The sequence below is a fragment of the Microtus pennsylvanicus genome, chromosome 14 (assembly GCF_037038515.1).
Source record: "Microtus pennsylvanicus isolate mMicPen1 chromosome 14, mMicPen1.hap1, whole genome shotgun sequence".
NCBI classification, from domain to species: domain Eukaryota; kingdom Metazoa; phylum Chordata; class Mammalia; order Rodentia; family Cricetidae; genus Microtus; species Microtus pennsylvanicus.
The window spans coordinates 54,836,075-54,858,296 of record NC_134592.1 but is presented as its reverse complement, the minus strand read 5'-3'; the positions used below and the strand labels follow the sequence as shown (position 1 = coordinate 54,858,296).

Genomic DNA, 22,222 nt, shown 5'->3' with positions numbered 1-22,222 from the left:
TGGGTCCGGGTTACCTCACTCAGGATAGTGTTTTCTATTTCCATCCATTTGCATGCAAAATTTAAGATGTCATTGTTTTTTACCGCTGAGTAGTACTCTTAATGTGTATATATTCCACACTTTTTTTTATCCATTCTTCCATTGAGGGGCATCTAGGTTGTTTCCAGGTTCTGGCTATTACAAGTAATGCTGCTATGAACATAGTTGAACAAATGCTTTTGTAGTATGATAGGGCATCTCTTGGGTATATTCCCAAGAGTGGTATTGCTGGATCCTGGGGTAGGTTGATCCCGAATTTCCTGAGAAACTGCCACACTGATTTCCAAAATGGTTGCATAAGTTTGCATTCCTACCAGCAATGGATGATTGTTTCCCTTATTCCACATCCTCTCCAACAAAGGCTATCATTGGTGTTTTTGATTTTAGCCATTCTGAAGAATTTAAGTATTTATAGACTTCTCAGAAAGATTATTAAATGAGTTTTTATTGTGAAGCAGTGTGAATCGTATAGCTTTTATGAACTGTATCTGATCTGGACCCCATTCCTACCTAACTTACACATTCCACTGCTTCCTGTTCCTGTTCTTCTCACAGTGGGTCTATGGCCCAAAGTGCCTTGTCAATCTGTCTAAAACTCTAAACTATCAGAATAGGTTGTCTTCCGTCTTCACCGTACATCTAGCTTAGCTGGCTGTCTTCTCTTCATGGGACCTCAGATCACATGTCCGTTGTTAAGGGGAAAATTTTCTTAGCACATCACCAGTTTTCCTGTAGCCATGCATAGGTGTATTCATACACCAACAACATCACTGCACCACCTAGGAGAGAGAAAAGCTGCATCTCATCAGAGTTCTGAGAAAAGGCATTGACACTGCTCCCCGCTTCCACCCCTGCCACAGATGCTCAGGAGGCCTTATCAGACTGGGGCTTTTGGAATCATCAGATCTGGAGCTCTGAGGCACAGATAGAAAACAACAACTGTGGAAAATTCTCAGAGTAAAATCAAGACCATCATGTGTTTCCAAATGCATTTTTCCCCCTATGAGTTTCTGCGACTTTCATCATTTCTCATCAGATTCTTTTTCAGGCACTTTCAGCTTAAAAAAAAGTAAATAAATAAAGACATATTTAGTCATGTAAAGGCATGTGACTTTTCTGCGAACAGAAAACTTTCAGATTCTTACATCTAGCCAAAAGATTTCTCGTTTTTTAGACATAATTGGCATTGTCTTAGTTGCATTTAAGAAAGAATTCTCCAAGATTGTGCTTTGACAGACGCATCTGACTTTTAAACTGAACTGTGCTGTTTGGAAAATACTTTCTGAAAATCTTAAAACGCTGCTTTGCAAAACTTAACAAAAGCAAGTTGGGAGCTAAGCATCATTGGACTTCTCGGCCTCAGATGGGTGCAGATGTGAATTTGAACATTTGGAGGTAGAGCTGGGTGGCGCAGGACCGCCCTTTGTCTTAGATGAGAATGCTGTGTAACTGGTTGGGAAGTGGTTTGCTGTCAAAGACATCAACAGGAATACGACTCAGGGAAATAAGCACAGAGGATGCTGGACACCTGCACTCTGGGGCAAGCATTTGCCTAGCGAACACTACCTGATGTCGTGAATAGGATGTGTTTTGTGACTTAGAATGGCCTGTGTGAAAAAAAAAGTTACAAAACCCAAATGTGGACAAAAACTCAGAGCATTACTTAGAACAGGCTTGGCTGCATGGGTGGAAGGTTGATCTCTTGGAAAGAAAAAGAACTTGATTTGGATCTTAGATATTTTGCACAAACTGCCATATGATTTAAAAAAAAACCTACAGGCTGCACATGTTTGTGTAACTATAAACCAAAGATAATTATCTGCCTGTAATTTTCATTTTTAACCCATGGAGATACTCTATTAAAGTCCTGTCAGCTGGTACAACTCTCCTTGAATTCTAAAAATACAAACAAATGAACAAACAAGAAACCCTATGGAGGGTTGTTGTTGTTGTGTGTGTGTGTGTGTGTGTGTGTGTGTGTCTACCTCTGTGTGTGCATGCTCAGTGCATTTACTTTTACTAACTGTTCACAATGTAAACATGTTCATTCATGCTCTCTACCCGACCCCAAGACAGGGGAGAGAGAGAGACAGAGAGAGAGAGAGAGAGAGAGAGAGAGAGAGAGAGAGAGAGAGAGAGAGGGAGGGAGGGGGGGAGGGAGAGAGAGAGAGGGAGGGAGGGGGGAGGGAGAGAGAGAGAGAGAGGGAGGGAGGGAGGGAGAGAGGGAGAAGGGGGAGGGAGGGAGGGAGGGAGGGAGGGAGGGAGAGAGAGAGGGAGAGAGAGAGAGAGAGAGAGAGAGGGAGAGAACTTTGATTTTCAACCTAGTGAGATCTAGAGGAGAAATCAGGGACATTGTTAGCCACATCGAGCTGCTAAAACATTAACAAAAACAAGATGAAATGGATGAAGGACGAAAATTCCGGGTGTCCCGCTTGCTTTCTTTCCTTAATCTCTTCCCTCCCTCCACTCTCTCCAATCCTCTTCCTTCCCTCCTTCCTCACTTGTGATGCTCCATCAGCGATCTACCTCCAGCCCCCACTTGATGCATCTTAAGTTTAATTTTTGAATTTTATTTTAGAAAGCCCCACACCATTCCATATGTGTGCCTGCCTCCATGCCAGGGAGAGGGTGGCGGTCAGAGGGCTGCTTACTGGGTTTCTTCTCTCCTTCCACCATGCAGGCCCTGGGGGAAGCCACTCAGGTCGCCAGGATTAGTGGGAAGCATCTTTACCCACTGAGCCATCTCTCTGGCCCTCATTTTCTTTTATGCTATTTTCTTTTCTCCTTTAAATATGCTTGGCCTTAACTCAAAACCCCACCTTTCTCCTCTAAAGTCCTCCCTTTGATGTTCCTAGGACTTGCACATTTGAATTGAAGGAGAGCCCAGGTGTTTCCACTAGGTAACTGGTTCTTCACAGCTTGGTTTAGGCTGGGCAGTAACACAACAACCCTTTCCATCGCACTGAACACCACAGTAACTTAGGGCACCTAAAAACCTTCGCAAACATTTGAAAGCCTCCAACAGAACTTGGGTCCAGATTATTTAAGAGTTTTGGTTCAAGGTTCCAGGGGATTATTACCACGTTAGCTACATTCTCCCTGGTTACTCTTTTCATCCCTACTCTTTGAGAAAACTGGCCTGGGCTGGACCTGTGATTTTCACTGGTGTTAGGTCTGTTCTTAAGTCTTTAGTGTTTGGTGAGGCAAAGGTACAGAGACGCACAGCCCTGCCAATGTTTTTATTCCTTAGTTGGTTTTGACATGTGGGCCAGTGATTGACAGGAGGCAGGTCTAAATGGCAACTGTGAAGACAAAGCCATGCTCAGGTGCCCACAGAGGTTGGGGTGGGAGATGGGCAGCGTGAGCTATTCTCCAGCTTCAGCTCCCGTGCTGCTTGCTGTTCTCTCTCTAAGGTAGGGAGACCCGTCCCTTTTCTACATGGAGAGTCGAATGTAAACACACGTGTGGAAATACAGGAGGACGTGGGTGTTAAAATGGAGGAACAGCAAAGGGAGGAGAGAATGTTCCAGAGAAGACAACCAGCATGTCTAAGGAGGGGCACGAGATCTGGTTAAAAAAAAATGTCTGTGCGGTCTAGAACATATGTTCATACTTAATCATAGGGTGCCTCGTAATCCAGGGCTATTTGCCCAGGCGGCTCAGTCTCCAGCAGCTATTTTCTTATCTGTTTACAGAGAGGCAGCTGACTCTCCATGTGGGAATGTCGGCCTTCTCTCTCTCTCTCTCTCTCTCTCTCTCTCTCTCTCTCTCTCTCTCTCTCTCTCTCCTTTTCTTTTTGTGGTCTCCTGTCCCCAAGCCAGGAGTCTTCACTACCAAACCGATGGGGTCTGGGACAAGTGAGCGCTTCACTTCATAGAAGTGACGGGGAGTGAGGTTCAGGGAACTCTTGATGCTCAGGGAAGCAAGCCCTCTTCCTTTCATCTTTTGAAAATGAAGGGGAGGCAAAAAACAAGATTGAGCCTGGAGCCCAAGGGAGAATTTTAGCAGATGGCTTTTTCTGTGAAATCCTCGACTCAGCCTGAAGCCACTGTGTATGACTTGGGGCTCACTCAGGCTTGGGTGGCTGTGGATCTTTTCCCACTGAAAGGGCGATGACGCTCATTGGCCTCCAGCAAAGCCATAAATAGTATTTTTAAACAAAGGTAGAGTGTCTCTAATGGATGCTTTCTGTAGCTTGAACTGATAACTTTGTGTCCTAACATTTCCCCCTCCCCCAGTGTGGTAAACTTCATAGGCAGCAAAAGCAGAGATGCCAAAACAGTAAAGAGGGGAGGACCTAAGTAGTCAGAGCATTACCTGGTCCAAGTCTCATCACCTTGGGAACCAGGCCTTTGTATAAGGCTAGAATCCTGTAACAGAAGAGAGAGAAGGGTGCAACATTTTTACTCTGGACATAGGTAGGTAGACCCCAGCTTCATTGAGAGCCTCCATCAGCATTTGCAAAGAAACTACTTGAACTGACACCCACCCCCAACCTGACAGTATCTGGCTTGGTATTTGCTGCAGCTAACTAGATGAAGGGAAAGTAAATCAGTTCTTTATTACAGGCTGTGCTGGTCCTGGCCAATCAGAAACATGCCTTTCATCAGTGAGATGCTTCTTGCTTTCAAGACAGCCATGTATATGGGCAAAAACGACGTTTGTAATTGAATTTAAAAGACTGCAAGCCCAGTCTTCACTTAGGAAATACGATGCAGTTTAGGTGGAAATAATAAAGTATCACTTGAGAAACTAAAACTTAGAAAAATGATTAAAAATGTCAAATATTTAAAAATTTAAATATCCAGATTTTCAGAATGCTAATATTAGATCTTTTAAAAGTACAGAGTTAGACGATATTTTGATTAGCTTTTCGGGCAGAAGACAAGTATCCTGCCTGCATGCCTATAAGACATACAACATACAATAACATCATGCACGTTGACAGGTCAAGAGTTCATCTGAGCATTCTCAGGCAAACTTTTAGAGTTTTGTATAGCCGTGCCTCTCTGCACGATCATGGTAGTGAGAGGACACTGGGCCAACAACAACTCATTACTGTGTGGCCTTGCAAAGCTTGCCATAGATTCCACAGACCTCCTTAGACATAAGGCCAGCCTAGGAAGGCCCACTGGCTCTCATCAAAACAGACAAGACCCGTCTCAACAATCCTTGAGCCTTGCACATTTATTGAAGGAACAATCTGTTACCCTTCTTCCTGGTAGACTGTCGCCATTGTTTTAAAGCAGTTTCTGTACTTGATCTCTCCAGGAACTGGCTGGGGCCCTTGGATCCTAGTCTTGGCAACATCAAAGGGGATGTTAAAGACAGAGCCCATTGTCCCCGAGAGAAAACCAATCCCAAATTTTCTCAAAAACTCCAAGGTTGGATCCTAAAAGAAAAGAACAAAACAACAGAAGGGGAAGTGGAAGCTCCTAAATTGGTTAAACACTGTAGAGCGACAAGTCCACGGAGCAGACCATCGTCCTCCCGGCACCATGGCCCTCCCCTCCAGCACCATCGCCCTCCCGGCACCCCCCTGTTATTCCAGCCGAGCACATTAGGATTTCCTAGGCTGGAACTTGTTTTCTTGACAATCCCATTGGCTATGTTTTTACACATGGTCTAAATTGCTGAAGTACACATTTCCTCACACAGGATTTATAAACACAGTTCATAAAGAAAGACTGGTATGGCATATGGGGATGATTTGTATAATTGGGCTTCACAATGTACTTAGTATTACTGTATCAAAACAGGAGAAATCCAAGCACACTATTAGCTAATTGGCCAGAATATTTTACAAATGACAGCAACTTCCACCATGAAGCCTACTAAAATGCTCATGTGTGTGGACCCCAAATGTTAAATTAAATCAAGGCTACTCTCGGTCTGCTGCTATTCCCCTCCAGGTTTTTTGCATTTATTTTCACGTGTAGCTTGATCCACTGTACTGAGAAGTGCTAGCTTCCTGTTATTAACAAACCGACTTGGGGCGGCTGCAAAACAGCCTGTGACATTCTGTGCATTAGAAACAGTAGTAAGTCACTGGGCTAATTGGCTCAAGAATTTACAACTCATTGTTCCCAAGGCTTACTCTTCCTTCATGGAACAGAAGGAAAGGAGAGAAGGATGGCGAAGAGATGGTGGGAGGAGAGAAGGAGACAGGAGGGGATGGGGATTCTCGCTCTCTCTCTCTCTCTCTCTCTCTCTCTCTCTCTCTCTCTCTCTCTCCATATGAATGTAGGCCCTTCACATTGGTCTGACTTGACTTTCTGATCCTCCTAGCTCTCCTTTCTGACATCAAAGTATTTAGTTAGGTCTTATGTGGGAGTCGCTTTCCTCGGGTCTATTTCTGTGCCTGGAGAGCTTGCAGTAAGCTTTGTTATAATGAATTTGCTGGGAAGTTTTCATTGTTTGCAGCCTCAGTGTTTGCCCGAAAAGAAGCCATACCACGCAGTAGGAGCAACTAACCCTGATGACCTCCCCACGTCACCTTCCTCTGACTCTCTTTATCAATATTTCAGAGACATTGACATCCAGAGACAACACAAGCTTGTGTGATTACACTTTTTAAAAACCTACAAGAACCAGTGTGCGTGTGTCTGTGTTTGTGCATACTTGGCTAAGAAAAAGAGGGGTAGGGTGGAACAAATACATTCTTATATTGAGGTCCCAGTACTACATGACTCTAGCTACCATGGAAGAAGGAAACTCCTGGAGGCCCCTAAATTCTCCACTAAACCAGAGTCACGATCACCGAAACTCCTATGAGGTTAAATATAAAAAGCACGAGCAAGGGATTCGGTAATAATTTTTGGATCGGGGCCATACAGGTGCCAGGGAGGTTTAAAGGGATTTAAAAATCAACGGGGTGTTTCTAGAGGAGAAACAATGCGCTGACTGCAGAATGACTGAGGTGTGTTTCAATAATTCCCCATCCTTCGTATTTCTCTTTTACAAGGAGAGAAAAATGCCTTCACGCTGCCCTTCTGCGTTACTGCACAGAAGCAGGACCCGGGCTCCAGAGGGGGCAAATTTAGCACCTGCTCAAGTTGTCTGACCGGGGGCAAGTCATTGAACCCCTTAGAGCACAGTGTACAAAAGGTAGATTTTAACATCTACATCTTCTGTGCACTGTATCATTTTCTTAGAAGGGGTGGTAGATATAAAAGTCTTCCCAGCGCTGTATAAGACTGGCAGAAAGTGGAGGGTGTTAGGATGAACCAACCAACCTTCCTTCCTGTCTTCCTTCCTTTCTTTTATTCTTTCATATCATACATTTGTTTGTGTGTACACATGTACCCACTCTGGCAAGTATGTGGAGGTCAGAAGACAACTTTCAAGAGTTAGTTATCTCCTACCACATGGGCTCTAGGAACGGAGTTTGGGGGGCAAGAGTTTGGGCACAAGTGTTCTCCCCCCTGAACCATCATGGCAGCCCCAGGAACCATGTTTTCTGAAGACACAAAACATCCTGTAAAAAGATGCTCCCGTAGTGTACCTGTGACATAGCTGAAATCCGTGTTTTTCCCCTATTCCGGGTGATGGCAAAAACGACAATCTTTATGCACAGCTGGCTGGGAAGGCCAGGGAACCTTGTTAAACATCCAGACTTTTCCTATCTCCTCATCTGTTTGCCAAGGATTGGTGTTGTATTGGAAGGTTATCTAAGACACCAGTGAAACTCTCTGTGCTTGAGACACTGTGGGAGTCTAAGACCATGAAGACCTCCAGGTCTGTAGTGTGTGCATTGGCACGAGTACATGTCAAACCCATGTTTTTGTATTTTCCCCAGCATAATAATAAGACCCACAGGAGCTCCTAAGTACAGTTGTCAAGTCTGGGTCCTACTTCAGACCCCTCTCTGTTTCTCAGATAAGCTTCCTTCCTCTTTGGAAAGAAGACTGAAAACGGTTTTTATGTGGGGCTGGTGCAACGGCTCAGCAGGCAGAGGCTCTTGTACACACATAAACCTGGCAACTTGGGTTTAAACTCTGGATGTCACGAGGTGGAGGGAGAGGACTGACTCCTGAGAGTTGTTCTCTGACCTTCACATGCATGCACCCTCATAAATAATTATGAAAGTTATTAAAACCATGATGAAAACTAGTGATTTGGGGGCTCTTCATAGGCAAAATGGAGGGTCAGTCACCATGTTTGTGGGCACGAATGTTCTTCTGCTGTGGCCGAAAGACTATCCCTCATCAACTGGCTTCTCAATCCATGGCTATTCTGTTCCTTTGACTTCATGACCTGCTTTTTGCTGGATCTGCTGTGGGACAATGGTCTCTACCCTTTCACTGGTATTTTAAATAAATGCTGATTGGCCAGTGGCCAGGCAGGAAGTATAGATGGGCAACTAGGCAGGAAGTAGAGGCATGGCAATGAGAATTCTGGGAAGAGGGAGTTTCAGTCTGCAGTTATCACCCAGATACAGAGGAAGCCAGACACAGAGCAAGCGAGATGTAACTGCCTCCACGAAAAAAAGTACCAAGCCATGTGGCTAACACAGACAACAGTTATGGGCTAATATAAGTTATAAGAGTTAATAAGAAGCCTTAGCTACTAGTCCAATCAGTATATGATTAATGTAGACCTCTGTGTGATTTCTTTGGGACTTAATGACTTTGGGCCTTAATGACTGAGAGAACGGGGCAGGACAGAAACCTCAGCCAGCCCTCTCATCTTGCCTCTGATTAATTCACTACACCACCATGCACAAGAGCCTTCCGGATATATTCATCAGGAAGTTTTCTTCTCTATTCCCAAGACCCTGTTTCATTCACAGCCATCACTCTCACCCATTTCATCTGCTCTTTGTTTTTGCACATCTCTGTCTTCCTCACCAGACTGTGAGCCCACAAAGCATGCATAGAAACATGCATCACACTTCTTTGCATTGTCTGTCTCCCACAGGGGTGTAGTGGCACACGCCTGTGCATGTACACAAAATGAATAAGACCATGTAATTAAAGAAGTATGAGGATTGTTGCAACCAGAACTCTAAAGAAACACAAGAGAAAGGGAGGAAAGAGAGAGAGAGAGAGAGAGAGAGAGAGAGAGAGAGAGAGAGAGAGAGAGAGAGAAGAGAAGAGAACAAGTAGAATGAATGAGTCTGCATGGAGACAGGAAGCCCTGCATGTGTTGTGGTTGTGGCCAGAGATCCACAAAAAGGCCATACATCATATCCTAACCCTCTTTTGCATTCTGGTAAATTCTTTGTGGCTAGATTAAAGCACTTCCCTCCAAAGATTTTCTTAGGGCTATGGACACTGCCTACCCAGGGTTTTGGATGGTGTAGATAAAAATCTCCAGTACAACACTGCTGAGCCTATACAAACCGCTGCAATCACAAACTCCTTGTAGTATCAAGACCTCAGAGGGTTGGGGCAAGGACAGTGATGGTGAAATAGACTAAAGTCTAATCTCAGTCTTTGGGTGTGGATAGTTGTAAGGTAGGGCGAGTTTGCATTATATTTTGGAGTTACCTAACAGGCAAGTAGAGGCATCCTGGGGAAGACAACCTTATGGGCCATTACTTTTGACTGGTATAAATGTAAAAACTTTTTTGTTTTGTTTTGTTTTGTTTTGTTTATGAGATAGGTCTGTATAGGTCTGGTCATCCTGGAACTTGTTCTGTAGATCAGGTTGGTCTTGAACTCAGAGATTCGCCTGCCTCTGCCTCCTGAGTGCTGGGATTAAAGACATTTGTCATCATGCCTGGCAAAATAAAGTGTTCTCAACTTAGGAACTTGGAAAGGAGGAAAAAGTAAGCAACATAAAAGTTTTCTTCATTGAGTTCAAGTGAGCCTTGGGAGATGTGGTTGTAGGGACCAGAATCCATGCTGAAGCCGTGCGCACAGGGGTGAAGAGAAAGCAAGCTGAATGCAGTTGCCTTGACTAGGGCAGAGTCAGGGTTGGCTGTAGCCTCTACCCACACCTCCAGCATCGTTCCTGGGCCCCAACCCAAGTATGAAGGTGAATATATTCATCTAGAGAGGGACGGGCCGCGTCTACAGCCAATCATCACATACTGTGATCACATTAAAGTGGGCTGTGAGCAGAGACAACCGTGTGGCAAGGAAAGGGAAGTTACTCCTGGAATTTGCCTACTGAAATCCCATGACACAGCCTCTAGGTTTTGCCTCTGAAAAGCGTGGCCACTGAGAAGTCCATGAAGGCACAACGTTACTACCAACCACCATGTTTTAGCTGAAAGGCTAGTCCCTTACTCTCTTACCACTTGGATTTTCAGGTTCTACCTTTCCATTAGTTCATTTGAAAAACTGGAGGCAGATGAAGCTGTTAAGATACAGTGTGGCAGGCATTGGGGTAAGTGTGTTCTATATATTTGAGCCTCATTCCTGAGCCAGCAAGGGGTCTGAGTCTTGTCGAAGGTTCCTGAATTTCCTAAATGGATATAAACTTGAATGAGCCCAAAGTACCCAAAGGGTTCTTTTACTGAGAATTGAAAAATTCAGTGTATTGATCCTTGAGACTCTCTTGGCCTTGCTAGCAGTATTAAAGATACATGTGCATGTTCTTGTGTATTGATCCTTGAGACTGTCTTGGCCTTGCTAGCAGTATTAAAGATACACGTGCATGTTCTTGTGTATTGATCCTTGAGACTGTCTTGGCCTTGCTAGCAGTATTAAAGATACACGTGCATGTTCTTGTGTATCAGGATGTATCCAAGTCAGCCTCCAAGAACATCACTTCTCAGACAAGATAAAAACCGAAGTTGAAGAAAGTAAAATTACAATATTGTGAGACTATTGGTAAATTCACAGTGCTACCTGCTTAAATCAAATACTCAGGACAGCATCTAGATTATGTACACAAATACTCATGTGGGTGGAAAATCTATCATTATTAAGTAAGTTTCTTTTTTTTGTTTATCTGTTTTGGTTTTTAGGATTTTGTTTGTTTTCTCTTTTTTTTGAGAGAGAGAGGAGAGGAGAGGAGAGGAGAGGAGAGGAAAGAAGAGAAATTGGAGAGAACTTGAAGTTGTGTGGGTAGAGAGAAGTGGGGGAGGATCTGGGAGGAATGAGGAGAAGGGAAATAATGTTGTCAAAATGTAGCATATAAAAATGTTTTGAATAAAAACATGTTTAACAGGCTTCCATGATTCATCACACATTAGGAATTAAGAAACTTCCCCTGTACTTTTTGTTCGTTTGTTGGTTTTTTTTTTTTTTTTTTTTTTTTTTTGGAGACAAGGTTTCTCTGTGTAGTTCTGGCTGTTCTGAAACTTACTCTGTAGGCCAGGTTGGACTCAATTAGAGACCTGTCTGCCTCTGCCTCCTGGGTGCTAGGATTAAAGGCCTGGACCACCACTGCCTGGCAGTTTCCCTGTACGTTACAAAAATTCCTCACTCACAAACCCAAATCATTTTATTATTGTTTTGTTTTGTTTTACGAGACAGGGTTTCTCTGTAGCTTTGGAGCCTGTCCTGGAACTAGTTCTGTAGAGCAGGCTGGCCTCGAACTCACAGAGATCCACCTGTCTCTGCCTCCCAAGTGCTGGGATTGAAGGCATGCGCCACCACCTCCCAACTATTATCAAATCTTTAGTCAATTGCTAGTTGCTTTCATTATTCTGACAATTTGCCACAATTTAAAAATCATCATGACAATAGTCTTTTTTTCTCATATTTAAAATAAGTCCTTTATAATATTTACTTATAAGAAGTATTATTTATTCTTCTATAGGTTTTTCTCACAAGTGTAGCATGCTGCACTGGGAGTGAACATCCTGAAGATAGACAAGTATTACCTGTGTTAACCTTGCTCTTTCACAGCCAGCGGGGCTACAACATTAGAGAAAGGGATTCTTTTCTGCAGTGCTGGAACACAAGCCAGTGCTTCCTGAATGCTAAACAAGCGCTCTGAGCTGAATCCCCGCCTTCACAGGCTACTTTTGGCATTTAATTTGCTTGTAAACACTTTAGGGGCTGAAGTTAGCATTCCATTTCAGAGACAGTGTATGACCTGTCAAAGACACACAGCTAAATAGTCAGTACCCGTACTGAGAATTAACGCCAAGATCTTTTACAAGAATCCATGAATGTTTCTGTGGTGAGCGCAGAGCTGAAGGGGTGTCTGCCAGCTGCTCTTCATTGAAATCAGTAAGTCTCTTTGACCGAACAGCTGACAGTAGAGACTCCATGACTTGGGAGACACTGATAAGTGCTTCCAAGACATTGGCAGCTGTGGTGTTCTACAACCTCTGAAGGTGCACAAAAGGAGTCAATGGGACTAAATCAAAGCAGTTAGCGATTATATTTGTCATTAACGTAATCATCTAATTCGCACTGTGTAGTCAACAGCTAAAGGCGCATCAGCAGCATAAGACAAGGGCACTGGAGTATTTAATATGCACAGAAGTAAGTATCTTGATGAAAAGAGTCACCCCTCACCCTTTTACCTTCTCTGGCATGGGCTCTGATGTCCCATGTAGTAACTGGCCAGCTGGCTGCTGGCTTGATAAACAGGGAACGGCTGCCCATCTCACAGACCTTTGTGATTAGGTTCTGGCGGCTTTAAGAAGACATTCCACACAGAGTTCTGCCAGAAGGAGGGGTTCAGGAAGATGGGAGAGCAGGAATTTTTTTACTAGTGAGGATTGGGGGTGGTGAGGGAGATAGCAGGAAGTCTGCTGCTGTGCAGAAAGCGAAGCTGAGCACGGTACAGCAACGCGGTTTTTCATTTAAGGGACTCCGGACGTCAGTCCTGAAATCTTGTCTGAGAGTCTTCCCACCTATGTCAGCTCATGCTATGGTCATGCTACGCTTTCTCCGCTCCTATGCCTTCTCCACTCCTCACTGCTGTCCCGTTTAATCTCTCTTGGTAACATATCAAGCAAAGCAGTCCTATGAGACTTCTGAGTATCACAAAGCTCTTCTTTGAAGAACTTGATTTTCTATTCAGTTTCTGACTTGCTAACTGGAAGCAATAACTGAAGAACACTCCATGCAGGCTTTTATTCTTTGCGGCTGGAGTAAACATACATTTCTTTCTTTTTTTATGCTTTATCGAGACAGGGTTTCTCTGAGTTGCCTTGGCTATCCTGGAACTAGCTCTTGTAGACCAGGCTAACCTTGAACTCACAGAGATCTGTCTACCTCTGCCTCCCAGTGCTGGGATTAAAGGCGTGCACCGCCACTTCCTGGCTGTAAACACAAATTTCTTAATTTAGCCAATTGCGCATGTTTAAGAGGAAGGCTTGATATAATCTGAAGTTGTTGATTTCTATGAAATCACAAATATGCTTTCATATCTTGATGAAAGGCAACATAGATTTCTTCCCCTCATTTTTCAATTCCCTTCCCCCAAAAATCCTTCCATAATCCACCTCTGTATAGTTTTCATGCATCAAGAAAAGTGTGTTAGATGTGACTCTTAGATATGTGTATTTAAATTGGAGTAAACAAGAAAGGGGGCATTAGGGGAGATCTCAAGGAAAGGGGAGAGAATGAAGGTAGAATAAAACGGGAAAGAAAATAATACAACAGGTAGGATTAAGTGGAGTGGGGGATGGGAGGGAGTATTTGAAAATGTTATATAAAACCTATTGTTAGTAAAAGTTCCCTAAAACACAAAAAGAATTTAAATGGAGTTACTCTATAACAGGGGACAATCTACACCAGACACCATAGGCTATCAGACAAAAATCCTGTTAGGAGGTATGGGCTATCTCTTTTGAAGTTGTTAGTCAGTCAGGCTCCATGGGAAAAACATCACACATTATTACCATTGTTCTTGGTTGCTCTCCAAGACCCTACTGCTGAAGAGACTATGATCTAATTTAATCTAATTGAACTTACTTGGATCCCATAAACGAATAGGGAGTGGCACTATTACAGGTGTGGCTTTGTTGGAGTAGGTGTGGCCTTGTTGGAGGAAGTGTGTGTCACTCTGGGTGTGTGCTTTGAAGTCTCCTTTGCTTAAGCTACACAGCAACACTCATTTCACTTCCTGTTGTCTGTGGGTCAAGATGTAGAACCCTCAGCTCCTTCTCCAGCACCATGTCTGCCAGCACACCACCATGCTGCACTGTGATAATAATGGATTAAACCTCTGAAAATGTAAGCCACCCCAATTAAATATTTTTCTTTATATGAGGAACTATGGCTGTGGTGTCTTCACAGCAATAGAAACCTTAAGACAAGACCACACACTTGAGTCACAGGATATGGAGAAATCAAGATTGGACTGACCCAGAGATTTCACCCCTATTGAATAACTTTCAGGATGGTAGGAGGTTCCACTGCACAATATTACTGGAGAAAACTAATCAATAGTTTTAACTATTTACAAACCCTTCAAGCTACAATAACAACTGGCCTAGCAAGATGTGTCAACATGTGGAAGTGGCATGAATGTTATGGACTTAATGAAACATTTTATAATTGGATTTAGAACCAAGTGTCAAGATGCAACTCATGCCTGGGACTATTAACTGGGGAAAAAAACCCAAATCAAAACAAACAAACAAAAACATGGCCATGTAAGTTAGAGGCCCTAGCAGAGAACCTAATACTACTATTCTTTGAAAGTAATAAACGTCTCCAAAAATCCCTCCTTATACCTATAGATAGGTGCATCATTCAGACTTCACCAGAGGAGATGTTTTGAACAGTAGTTGCTTACTACAGAGACCCACAACTGGTCACTGTGTGGAGAATAAGAGATTATGAAGTGTTAAGGTCTGAATGGGACAGCTCTACCATATCCCCTCCCATCAAGGCTCAGGAGTGATTGTGAAAGAAGGGACAGAAAGATGATAAGAACCAGAGGCAGTGGATGACTTCAGCAAAACGTATATACTAGACACGACAGTGCCATTACATATACAAACTCATAATGGTTATGACCACATGCTTGCATGTAGTAGGAATGGCAGGCCGCTTCCCGCCACCCGGCTAGCTTTACCCAAAATAATTACACAGAAACTGTATTCTTTTAAACACTGCTTGGCCCATTAGCTCTAACCTCTCACTGTCTAATTCTCACATCTTGATTAACCCACCTCTAACAATCTGTGTAGCACCACAAGGTGGTGGCCCACCAGAAAAGATCCTAACCTGTGTCCATCTTGGAGAAGAGAGCCATGGCATCTGCCTGACTCAGCTTCTTTCTCCTGGAATTCTGTTTTGTCTACCCCACCTACCTAAGGGCTGGCCTATCAAACGGGCCAAGGCAGTTTCTTTATTAACCAATGAAAGTAACTCCTCCATCACTTGCAAGAGACCTATATGGGGCAAGCCAACTAAAATTCCAGCATGGATGGAATTCTACCCCTGTTGAGAAGCTAGTGTCAACTGGTTGCTTCTGGAAGAGGGAGAGTTAGATTTTGTTAGGGATGTTGCTTCCGAAAGGCTACAGAGATGGTATATACCCATGGACACACAGGCAGCAATAACTGGACTCAGTGAGTTTTAAAAAATTATTCTTAACTCTCATCAAAGACCCTTTCATTGGATGCAGATGGACCATTACAGAAAATCACAACTGGTCAGGAAGCAGTGACTGTGGCTTCCCAGCCTCAATGGATACACCTCAAATATGACCTCAGGCTCAAGGAATGTCATGGAAGAGGGGCCAGAAAGATTTTAAGAGCCAGGGGCTAGGAAGTTTGCTGTAAGATTGTGTCTTCCAGAAATGGTAGGGAGGTTACACTCATGTTTTCTCAACAATGTGTATTACATAAGGGTATTAATAATGAAAAAAATGACAAAAAAGACACGCTAATGTGGAAGGGTGAAATCTCACAGGGTTCCATGACTAGACAAAGAACTATAGGAAACTTAAAATGTGTGAAAGAGGCAGAATTAGGCTTTCTCTGGGATGAATCCCTATTACGTTATCCAATACCAAGTGGTCAGTCCTAAAATTATAGACACATCAGCAACACTAAACAGATTCAATAGGTTATTATTTAATGTATTTATGCCTATATAGATGTAACAGTATTAATAAAAGAAAAAGATAATCAACTTGCAAGTGAGTGAGGGGAGACATAGGAGAGGTTAGAGTCGGGATGACCTAGTAGGGGTTGGAGAGAAAAAAGGAGGAGGAAAATGATATAATTATATTTTAACAAAATTTAAAAAGAAAGAAGCACATGAAGTCTGGAGAAAAAAAGCAGTGAGGGGAACAGGGGAGGAATTTGTGGGGATGAAAGGAAGTTGAATTTGATTAAAAAAAAGATATCATATACATGTACAAAAAATTCAAAATGAAAATAAAGAGGAAAGATATATGTTCAGGTCATATGTATTCAGAGTTAGTCATCTCAAAATTACAACAGTGTCTAACTCTGACACAGGCAACTTGGATACACTTTACAATGGGAAGAGAAGGACCAGACAGAGGACTCCACTGTTGGGAAGGTAGCTGAGAAATTACAAATATAATCTAAAGAAAGAAGACCCAAGGACTGGTGTACCCATACATTTGAAGAGGTATACAGAAAAATCGCTAATGGTATGAGTATGGGCCTTTGATTGTCTGGATTCAAGTCTAATGGAGTTTGTGGAAACGGACACCAGACTCTTTGGGTGAGTTTTCTTTGGAAGCTTCTCAGGGAAAGGGATATGCCATGTCACATTTATCTTGGTGTATACCAGGCCTGGCACATCATAGACGGTCAATCAGTGCTTTAGCTCTCCCCTATGAAGACAATAAACAAAGGACCATGGGCGCAGAAGCAAATCACAAGGGTGTACAGATACACACTGGCTAAGCACCTGGTCACCACCACAAGGCAAATAGCAGCTCTGCATTGCCTTCCCGCAGCTGGCCATGGTGGCCAGGAAAATGATGTGGTATGTTGAAATCACAGCTGTCTCCTGGTAACTGAACCAGAGGCAAGCAGACTGTGTGAGTGAACTGGATTTCTTTCTTTTTCTAGAAGGGATCTGTATCGTAGATATGTTTCATCCTCACGGGTTGAAGTCAACCAGGAGTAGCTTGTGCTCCACACACCCTTTCCTTCTTTTCAGCCGTGGCTCTCTTGTGCTGTTTTGTCCACAGGCTTTGACAAAGGCATTTTTCCCTTTGTCATGGCTTCATGCTGCTTTGTCCTCAGTGAAAATATCTGCTATGGAAGCTTAATTAAAAAAATACAGTTGTTTCCACTTGACAGCTATCAGAAGAATCTATTAGAGTGTTTGTTTTCTCTTCATGTGAGATAATTTGGGGGAAATGCTAGCTCCCTACTCCACAAAAGGTCACTAAACTAAAATGAGATGGTTTAATTGATAAGCATTCTTTAAGGAATGTGGAGTATTCCCAAGATTCTATCCTTGCAGGGCTCCGGCTCTTGGAATGAAATCAAAGTCTTGTTAAGAACTCTGCGTCTAAATGTAGCCATTCAGAAAATAGCCATGAAAATTCCTTCCCCCTGCTAAGCTATCTGCTCTTTAAAGTATTTTGAAATGTAAAATAATTTTCAAGGCCTTAGCCACTTAGCTCAAATCATAAAATGTACAAAATGTCAAAAATGATTTATGATTTAAGCATAACAGTTATCACTCGATTGTTTCATGTAAGTTTTATATACAATATGTTACTTGTAATTATGTGTTACCCATACATTTACATGGTTAGATAATACCTTCTGAGAGCCAATTAAGTCTTTGGGTATTATCATACAAAATAGAGGTTCAGTGTTTATACTTGGAAGCCAGTTGGGTTTTTATGTTTTGGCATGCTTTGTCTGCTCATTACCTCAATGTAAACATTGGCTCCCAGGAGAACTAGCCAGCCAGAAGGCCCAAAACAAAATTCTAAAGGTTGTTGTCAAGGCAGGGGCCAGACTGAGATGCTTGGATAGGCAGATGATCAAGTAGAAATCCTTGAGTTGAGCTAGGCGGTGGTGATGCACACCTTGGACCCCAGCACTCTGGAGGCAGAGGGAGATGGATCTCTGTGAGTTGGAGGCCAGCCTTGTCTATAGAGCTAGTTCCAGGACAGTGAGGGTGGTTACACAGAGAAATCCCATCTCAAAAAAACCCGAAGTCTTTGAATTGATTCTTTCCTTGAGATCTCACTTCTATGCTTTTTTGTACATGTGAATTTCCCATACTAAGATAACAAGTTTGATATATCCTGTAATCAAAGCATTTAAGAGGAGTAACCTATCTTAAACCTACATCTCTAAAAATGTTTCAGTCCAGTTAACTTTGGCAGTTCCCACCCCCTAATTCTCTACATACTATCTGCCCTCAAATCTTAGCCCCTCCCAGGACCCTGAGTCGCCTTCTGCTTTAGAGCTCCCGCGTGGTGTTTACTCAAGTTTGCACATTGGTTGTTTTCTTTTCCTTTTCTCTCTTTTCTTTCTCTCCTTTTTTCCTCCCTCCCTCCCTCCTCCCTTCCTTCTTCTTCTTCTTCTTCTTCTTCTTCTTCTTCTTCTTCTTCTTCTTCTTCTTCTTCTTCTTCCTCTTCCTCTTCCTCTTCCTCTTCCTCTTCCTCTTCCTCTTCCTCTTCTTCTTCTTCTTCTTCTTCTTCTTCTTCTTCTTCTCTCTCTCTCTCTCTCTCTCTCTCTCTCTCTCTCTCTCTCTCTCTCTTAATTCGACTCTGGAAAATATTTTATTGAATTTTGCAAAAAGTAGTATCAGACTGTTAGGCCTATCTACAAATTCTTGACAGTAAGGATTCACTAGTACAAGGGGATCAGACAAGACAGTGTGGGAGGATGGTGGGAATCAGTACATGCTAAGGAGGTGATCAGCAGGAGGATCTTCAGGTGATAGGCCTGAAGAACAGGGATTTATTCATGAAAAATTCCACCGTCTTTGTTAACAAAGCCAAAAGTTGGATATTTCGGCAGTGTGGTCTTGTGTCTAGAGGATGTGCAGTTCATTCATCATGTTCTACAGCAAGATTTAATTCCATCAGAGCTATGTGTTTGCGTAAGTGTCACTCAAGTAACTTTCAGTGGTGATGAGGGAACTAGAAGAGAAAGAAGAACACCCTGAGCAAATTTAATCTTTGGCCATATTCAAAGCAACAGCATATTGCTTATTATCATATTTCATAACCACAGAGTCATACCCAGCTGACATTCTCCTTAAGCGCACACTGTTTCTTAAGTAAGGACTCCCTCTCTGCGCCCTAGTCCACCACGGGCTGAGATCAGAGTCCTCGTCGACTTCCACAGCTTTGCAGCTGGCTTCATCGCACTTGGCACAACTGAAAGTTCGGCTCCTCCTAGGATGACTGTTTCCTGCCATTTTCTTCCACAAGACTATAAAGCCCACTAGGGCAGTGGAGGGGCTCAGAGAGACGATGACCAGCACATGGCGGATGGCGCCGCTAATGCTTGTGGAAGGCGCAAACAGAATAGATTCACTGAGGATCTACCTTACTTGTGCTTCATTTCCGTCCACATGGGTGGTGCCTGACTGGAAAACTTTTGCCTGACGTTTATTTAAGAAAGTGTCTGAATCCCTGCCCCTTCCTCTGCCTTTTCCTTCCCCTTTCCCCCAGTACATACACTCCAGGGAGTCTGTGAAAACTGCCAATGAAAGATATTCTTTTACCACAGAGTCTTGTCACATACCCTGGAATTTCAGAGCAACTATGCATTTGTAGTCTCCCTCAAGTGGTTCATTGAAAGGAGGGCTGTTCTTAGTGAAACGTTAAGCCTCCCACCTTTCCCATTGGTAAGATTGATGATCAAGTGAGACAGAATCAGAGAAAGAAACTGTCATAAATCAAACCCCACTATGACCTAATTCGATTGAGATTCTTCCTTTCAAAATACAAACAGCTTAGTCTAAGTTTTCCACTCGAACCCAAATGTGTATTTCCCATCCAGCTCTGTGTACACCTTAGGGAAGGAAGGGGTCCTCAATCATGCAGCCAAAGACACTGTACAGTTCTACTGATTAAACTGAAAGATTTCGGGCATTACCTTTATAGGCTTTCTATAGGGTTTACAAAACAAAGAAGATGTAAAAACCAAGAAAAGACAAGAGTGTTTGCTTCCCTGGAAGGTAGTCTTCTATGACTATTATCTTGGAAGAAAACAAAATGTGCTTGACTTAATGCTTCTCCTAGTTAAATGACTACGGGGACCGGCCTAAATGGTTTATTAAGCAAGAAATATTGAATAGATGAAAAATTGTTCTCTCAAACCCACACATGTGATTTATCATGACAGAATTTAACACAAAAACTCTATTGTTCTTGGCATAACACCTGAAAACATCCTTAGTTGGAATGTCAACTAAAAGCATAGTTTAATATTTCTGACAGCTGTTATTTTTAATGGTGCTATCTACTATTATTTTACTTATGGAATGTATGAAAAGAAGCAAATATAGAGATAGAAAACAAAATTATTAGAGGCATGGTGTACTTAAATCTTACGATTTTAATTTGTGTGTCAACATAAAAAATAGTGGACTCTGAAGATCCCCAATGTGGAATGGGAATGGAAGATTTTTTTTTTTTTTGGCAATGAAAACTTACTCCTGTAGATGTTTGAAAAAACATGCCAGTATTTAAGTTAATTAATATTTGCTTCTACAGGGCTTTACTATGAGAAGTGATGGCCACTTTCTGGGGAGGAAGATAATTCTTCATGCTGGCATTCTGTTTCATTTCTGAACGATGTGAACGAATGCCCCATTAACTGCCTCTGCGGTCAGTTAATATTCAAAGCATCCTTCTCTCTGTTGTAGGTGTTTACTGTACAACACTAATGTTCCTCCTAAAGACAAACCTGACGGAACATAGCACAGGGCATCAGGTCAAACTGGCAATGCCCTGTCTTTCGGGTTATGTCTGTAGTTCTGTGTCTGGAGACTACAGAGTATGGATATGAACGAGGAGGACCAGGTTTCAGGTCCAGACGAAGAAGAATTTAGTTGTATTAGCTGAACATTCCGGATACTTTACTTGCTCAAAATTTTCAGAACAACTTAAAAACTGTTATAACTGCTTTTAAAAAGTTGATTTTTGGCCTGTTGGTGACGGCACATGCCTTTAGTCCCAGCACTCAGGAGGCAGAGGCAGGCAGGTCTTTATGAGTCCAAGACCAGCCTGGTCTAAAGAAGCAAAAAAATTGATTTTTAAAGTGTGTGTGTGTGTGTATGTGTGTGCGCGCGCGCGTGTATATTCAAGGGTTATGCAAGTACTCATGGAGGCCAGTGGTGACTGATCCCCTGAGACCTGGAGGTAACAGGTGGTTGTGAGTTGCCTTCCATTGATGCTGGAAATTAAACTGGGAAGAGCAGGAAGTAATCTTAACCTCTTAGCCAGCTTTCTAGCCTGTAAATGTTAAAAACCATTTTTAAGAGCTAATTTATGTTTAACAAAACATAAAGTAAAATGCAGAGTTAGGAGTTAGGGCATTGCAGATATAGTGCAATTATAATCAGATTAATTATGTCAGCAATCTTCACCTTTGAGTCCAAATTTCCCACTTTGTTTCCTTAGCAGAAAATGAGTTACCATGATGAGAATCAGGTAAATATATAATAAAGTCTACAAAAGTGGTTTTAACAGTAAAATGGAGTTAAAGGTCAGAATAATGATATTTGAAAAGTGTATGTACCAGAGAGCACCAATCTGAAGAGCTAGTTAAACAGTCTATGGCTTGGATGTCTGACCTGAATTAACTGGGTTTAGTGTCTCAAATTCCTACTTTACCTCTGCAGACATACTTTAAAATTGATTAAAATGTTCCAAAGTGACTTGGGCAATCTGTTTTATATGGTTCTATTAAAATTTTATTGATTTATTCCTATTATAAAATTAATACATACTAAATGTAAAAGCATTCAACAGTTCAGGGGAGTGTATAGTAAAGACTTCCTCCTCAGAACCACTTATTTTCCCATACTCAATGCTCTCTCTCTCTCTCTCTCTCTCTCTCTCTCTCTCTCTCTCTCTTTCTCTCTCTCTCTCTCTCTCTCTCTCACACACACACACACACACACACACACACACACAGACATGTGCATGTGCACACGCCTCTCGATTTTTACCCCTAGACCTAATCATTACGAACTGTTTCTTGCAAAAGCAAATCCTTTGAAGATGGAAAAATTCTGCAAGGCATTAGAGATTAAAAAAAATTAAAGAAAAATCTAGAAATATATCATGCCAGTCAGAGTTGATGAAATCTCAAATTCCCTTGGAACAAGAGATTGACCAATTGCTGGCT

The 22,222-nt window shown here is 42.4% G+C and overlaps 1 protein-coding gene across 1 annotated transcript in view; it reads right to left on the bottom strand.

Annotated features, from left to right (window-relative positions):
• Nucleotides 1-332: 332 nt before the first annotated feature.
• The window catches only part of Slc25a21 (solute carrier family 25 member 21), a 152,256-nt gene continuing 130,366 nt past the window's right edge, over nucleotides 333-22,222 (bottom strand). The window contains exons 8-10 of the mRNA XM_075947553.1: nucleotides 5,250-5,431; nucleotides 4,357-4,409; nucleotides 333-818 (exon numbers count right to left, since the gene is read on the bottom strand). Coding sequence (XP_075803668.1) covers nucleotides 757-818; nucleotides 4,357-4,409; nucleotides 5,250-5,431 — 297 coding nt within the window. The 3' untranslated portion in view covers nucleotides 333-756. The remainder of the gene's footprint in view (nucleotides 819-4,356; nucleotides 4,410-5,249; nucleotides 5,432-22,222) is intronic.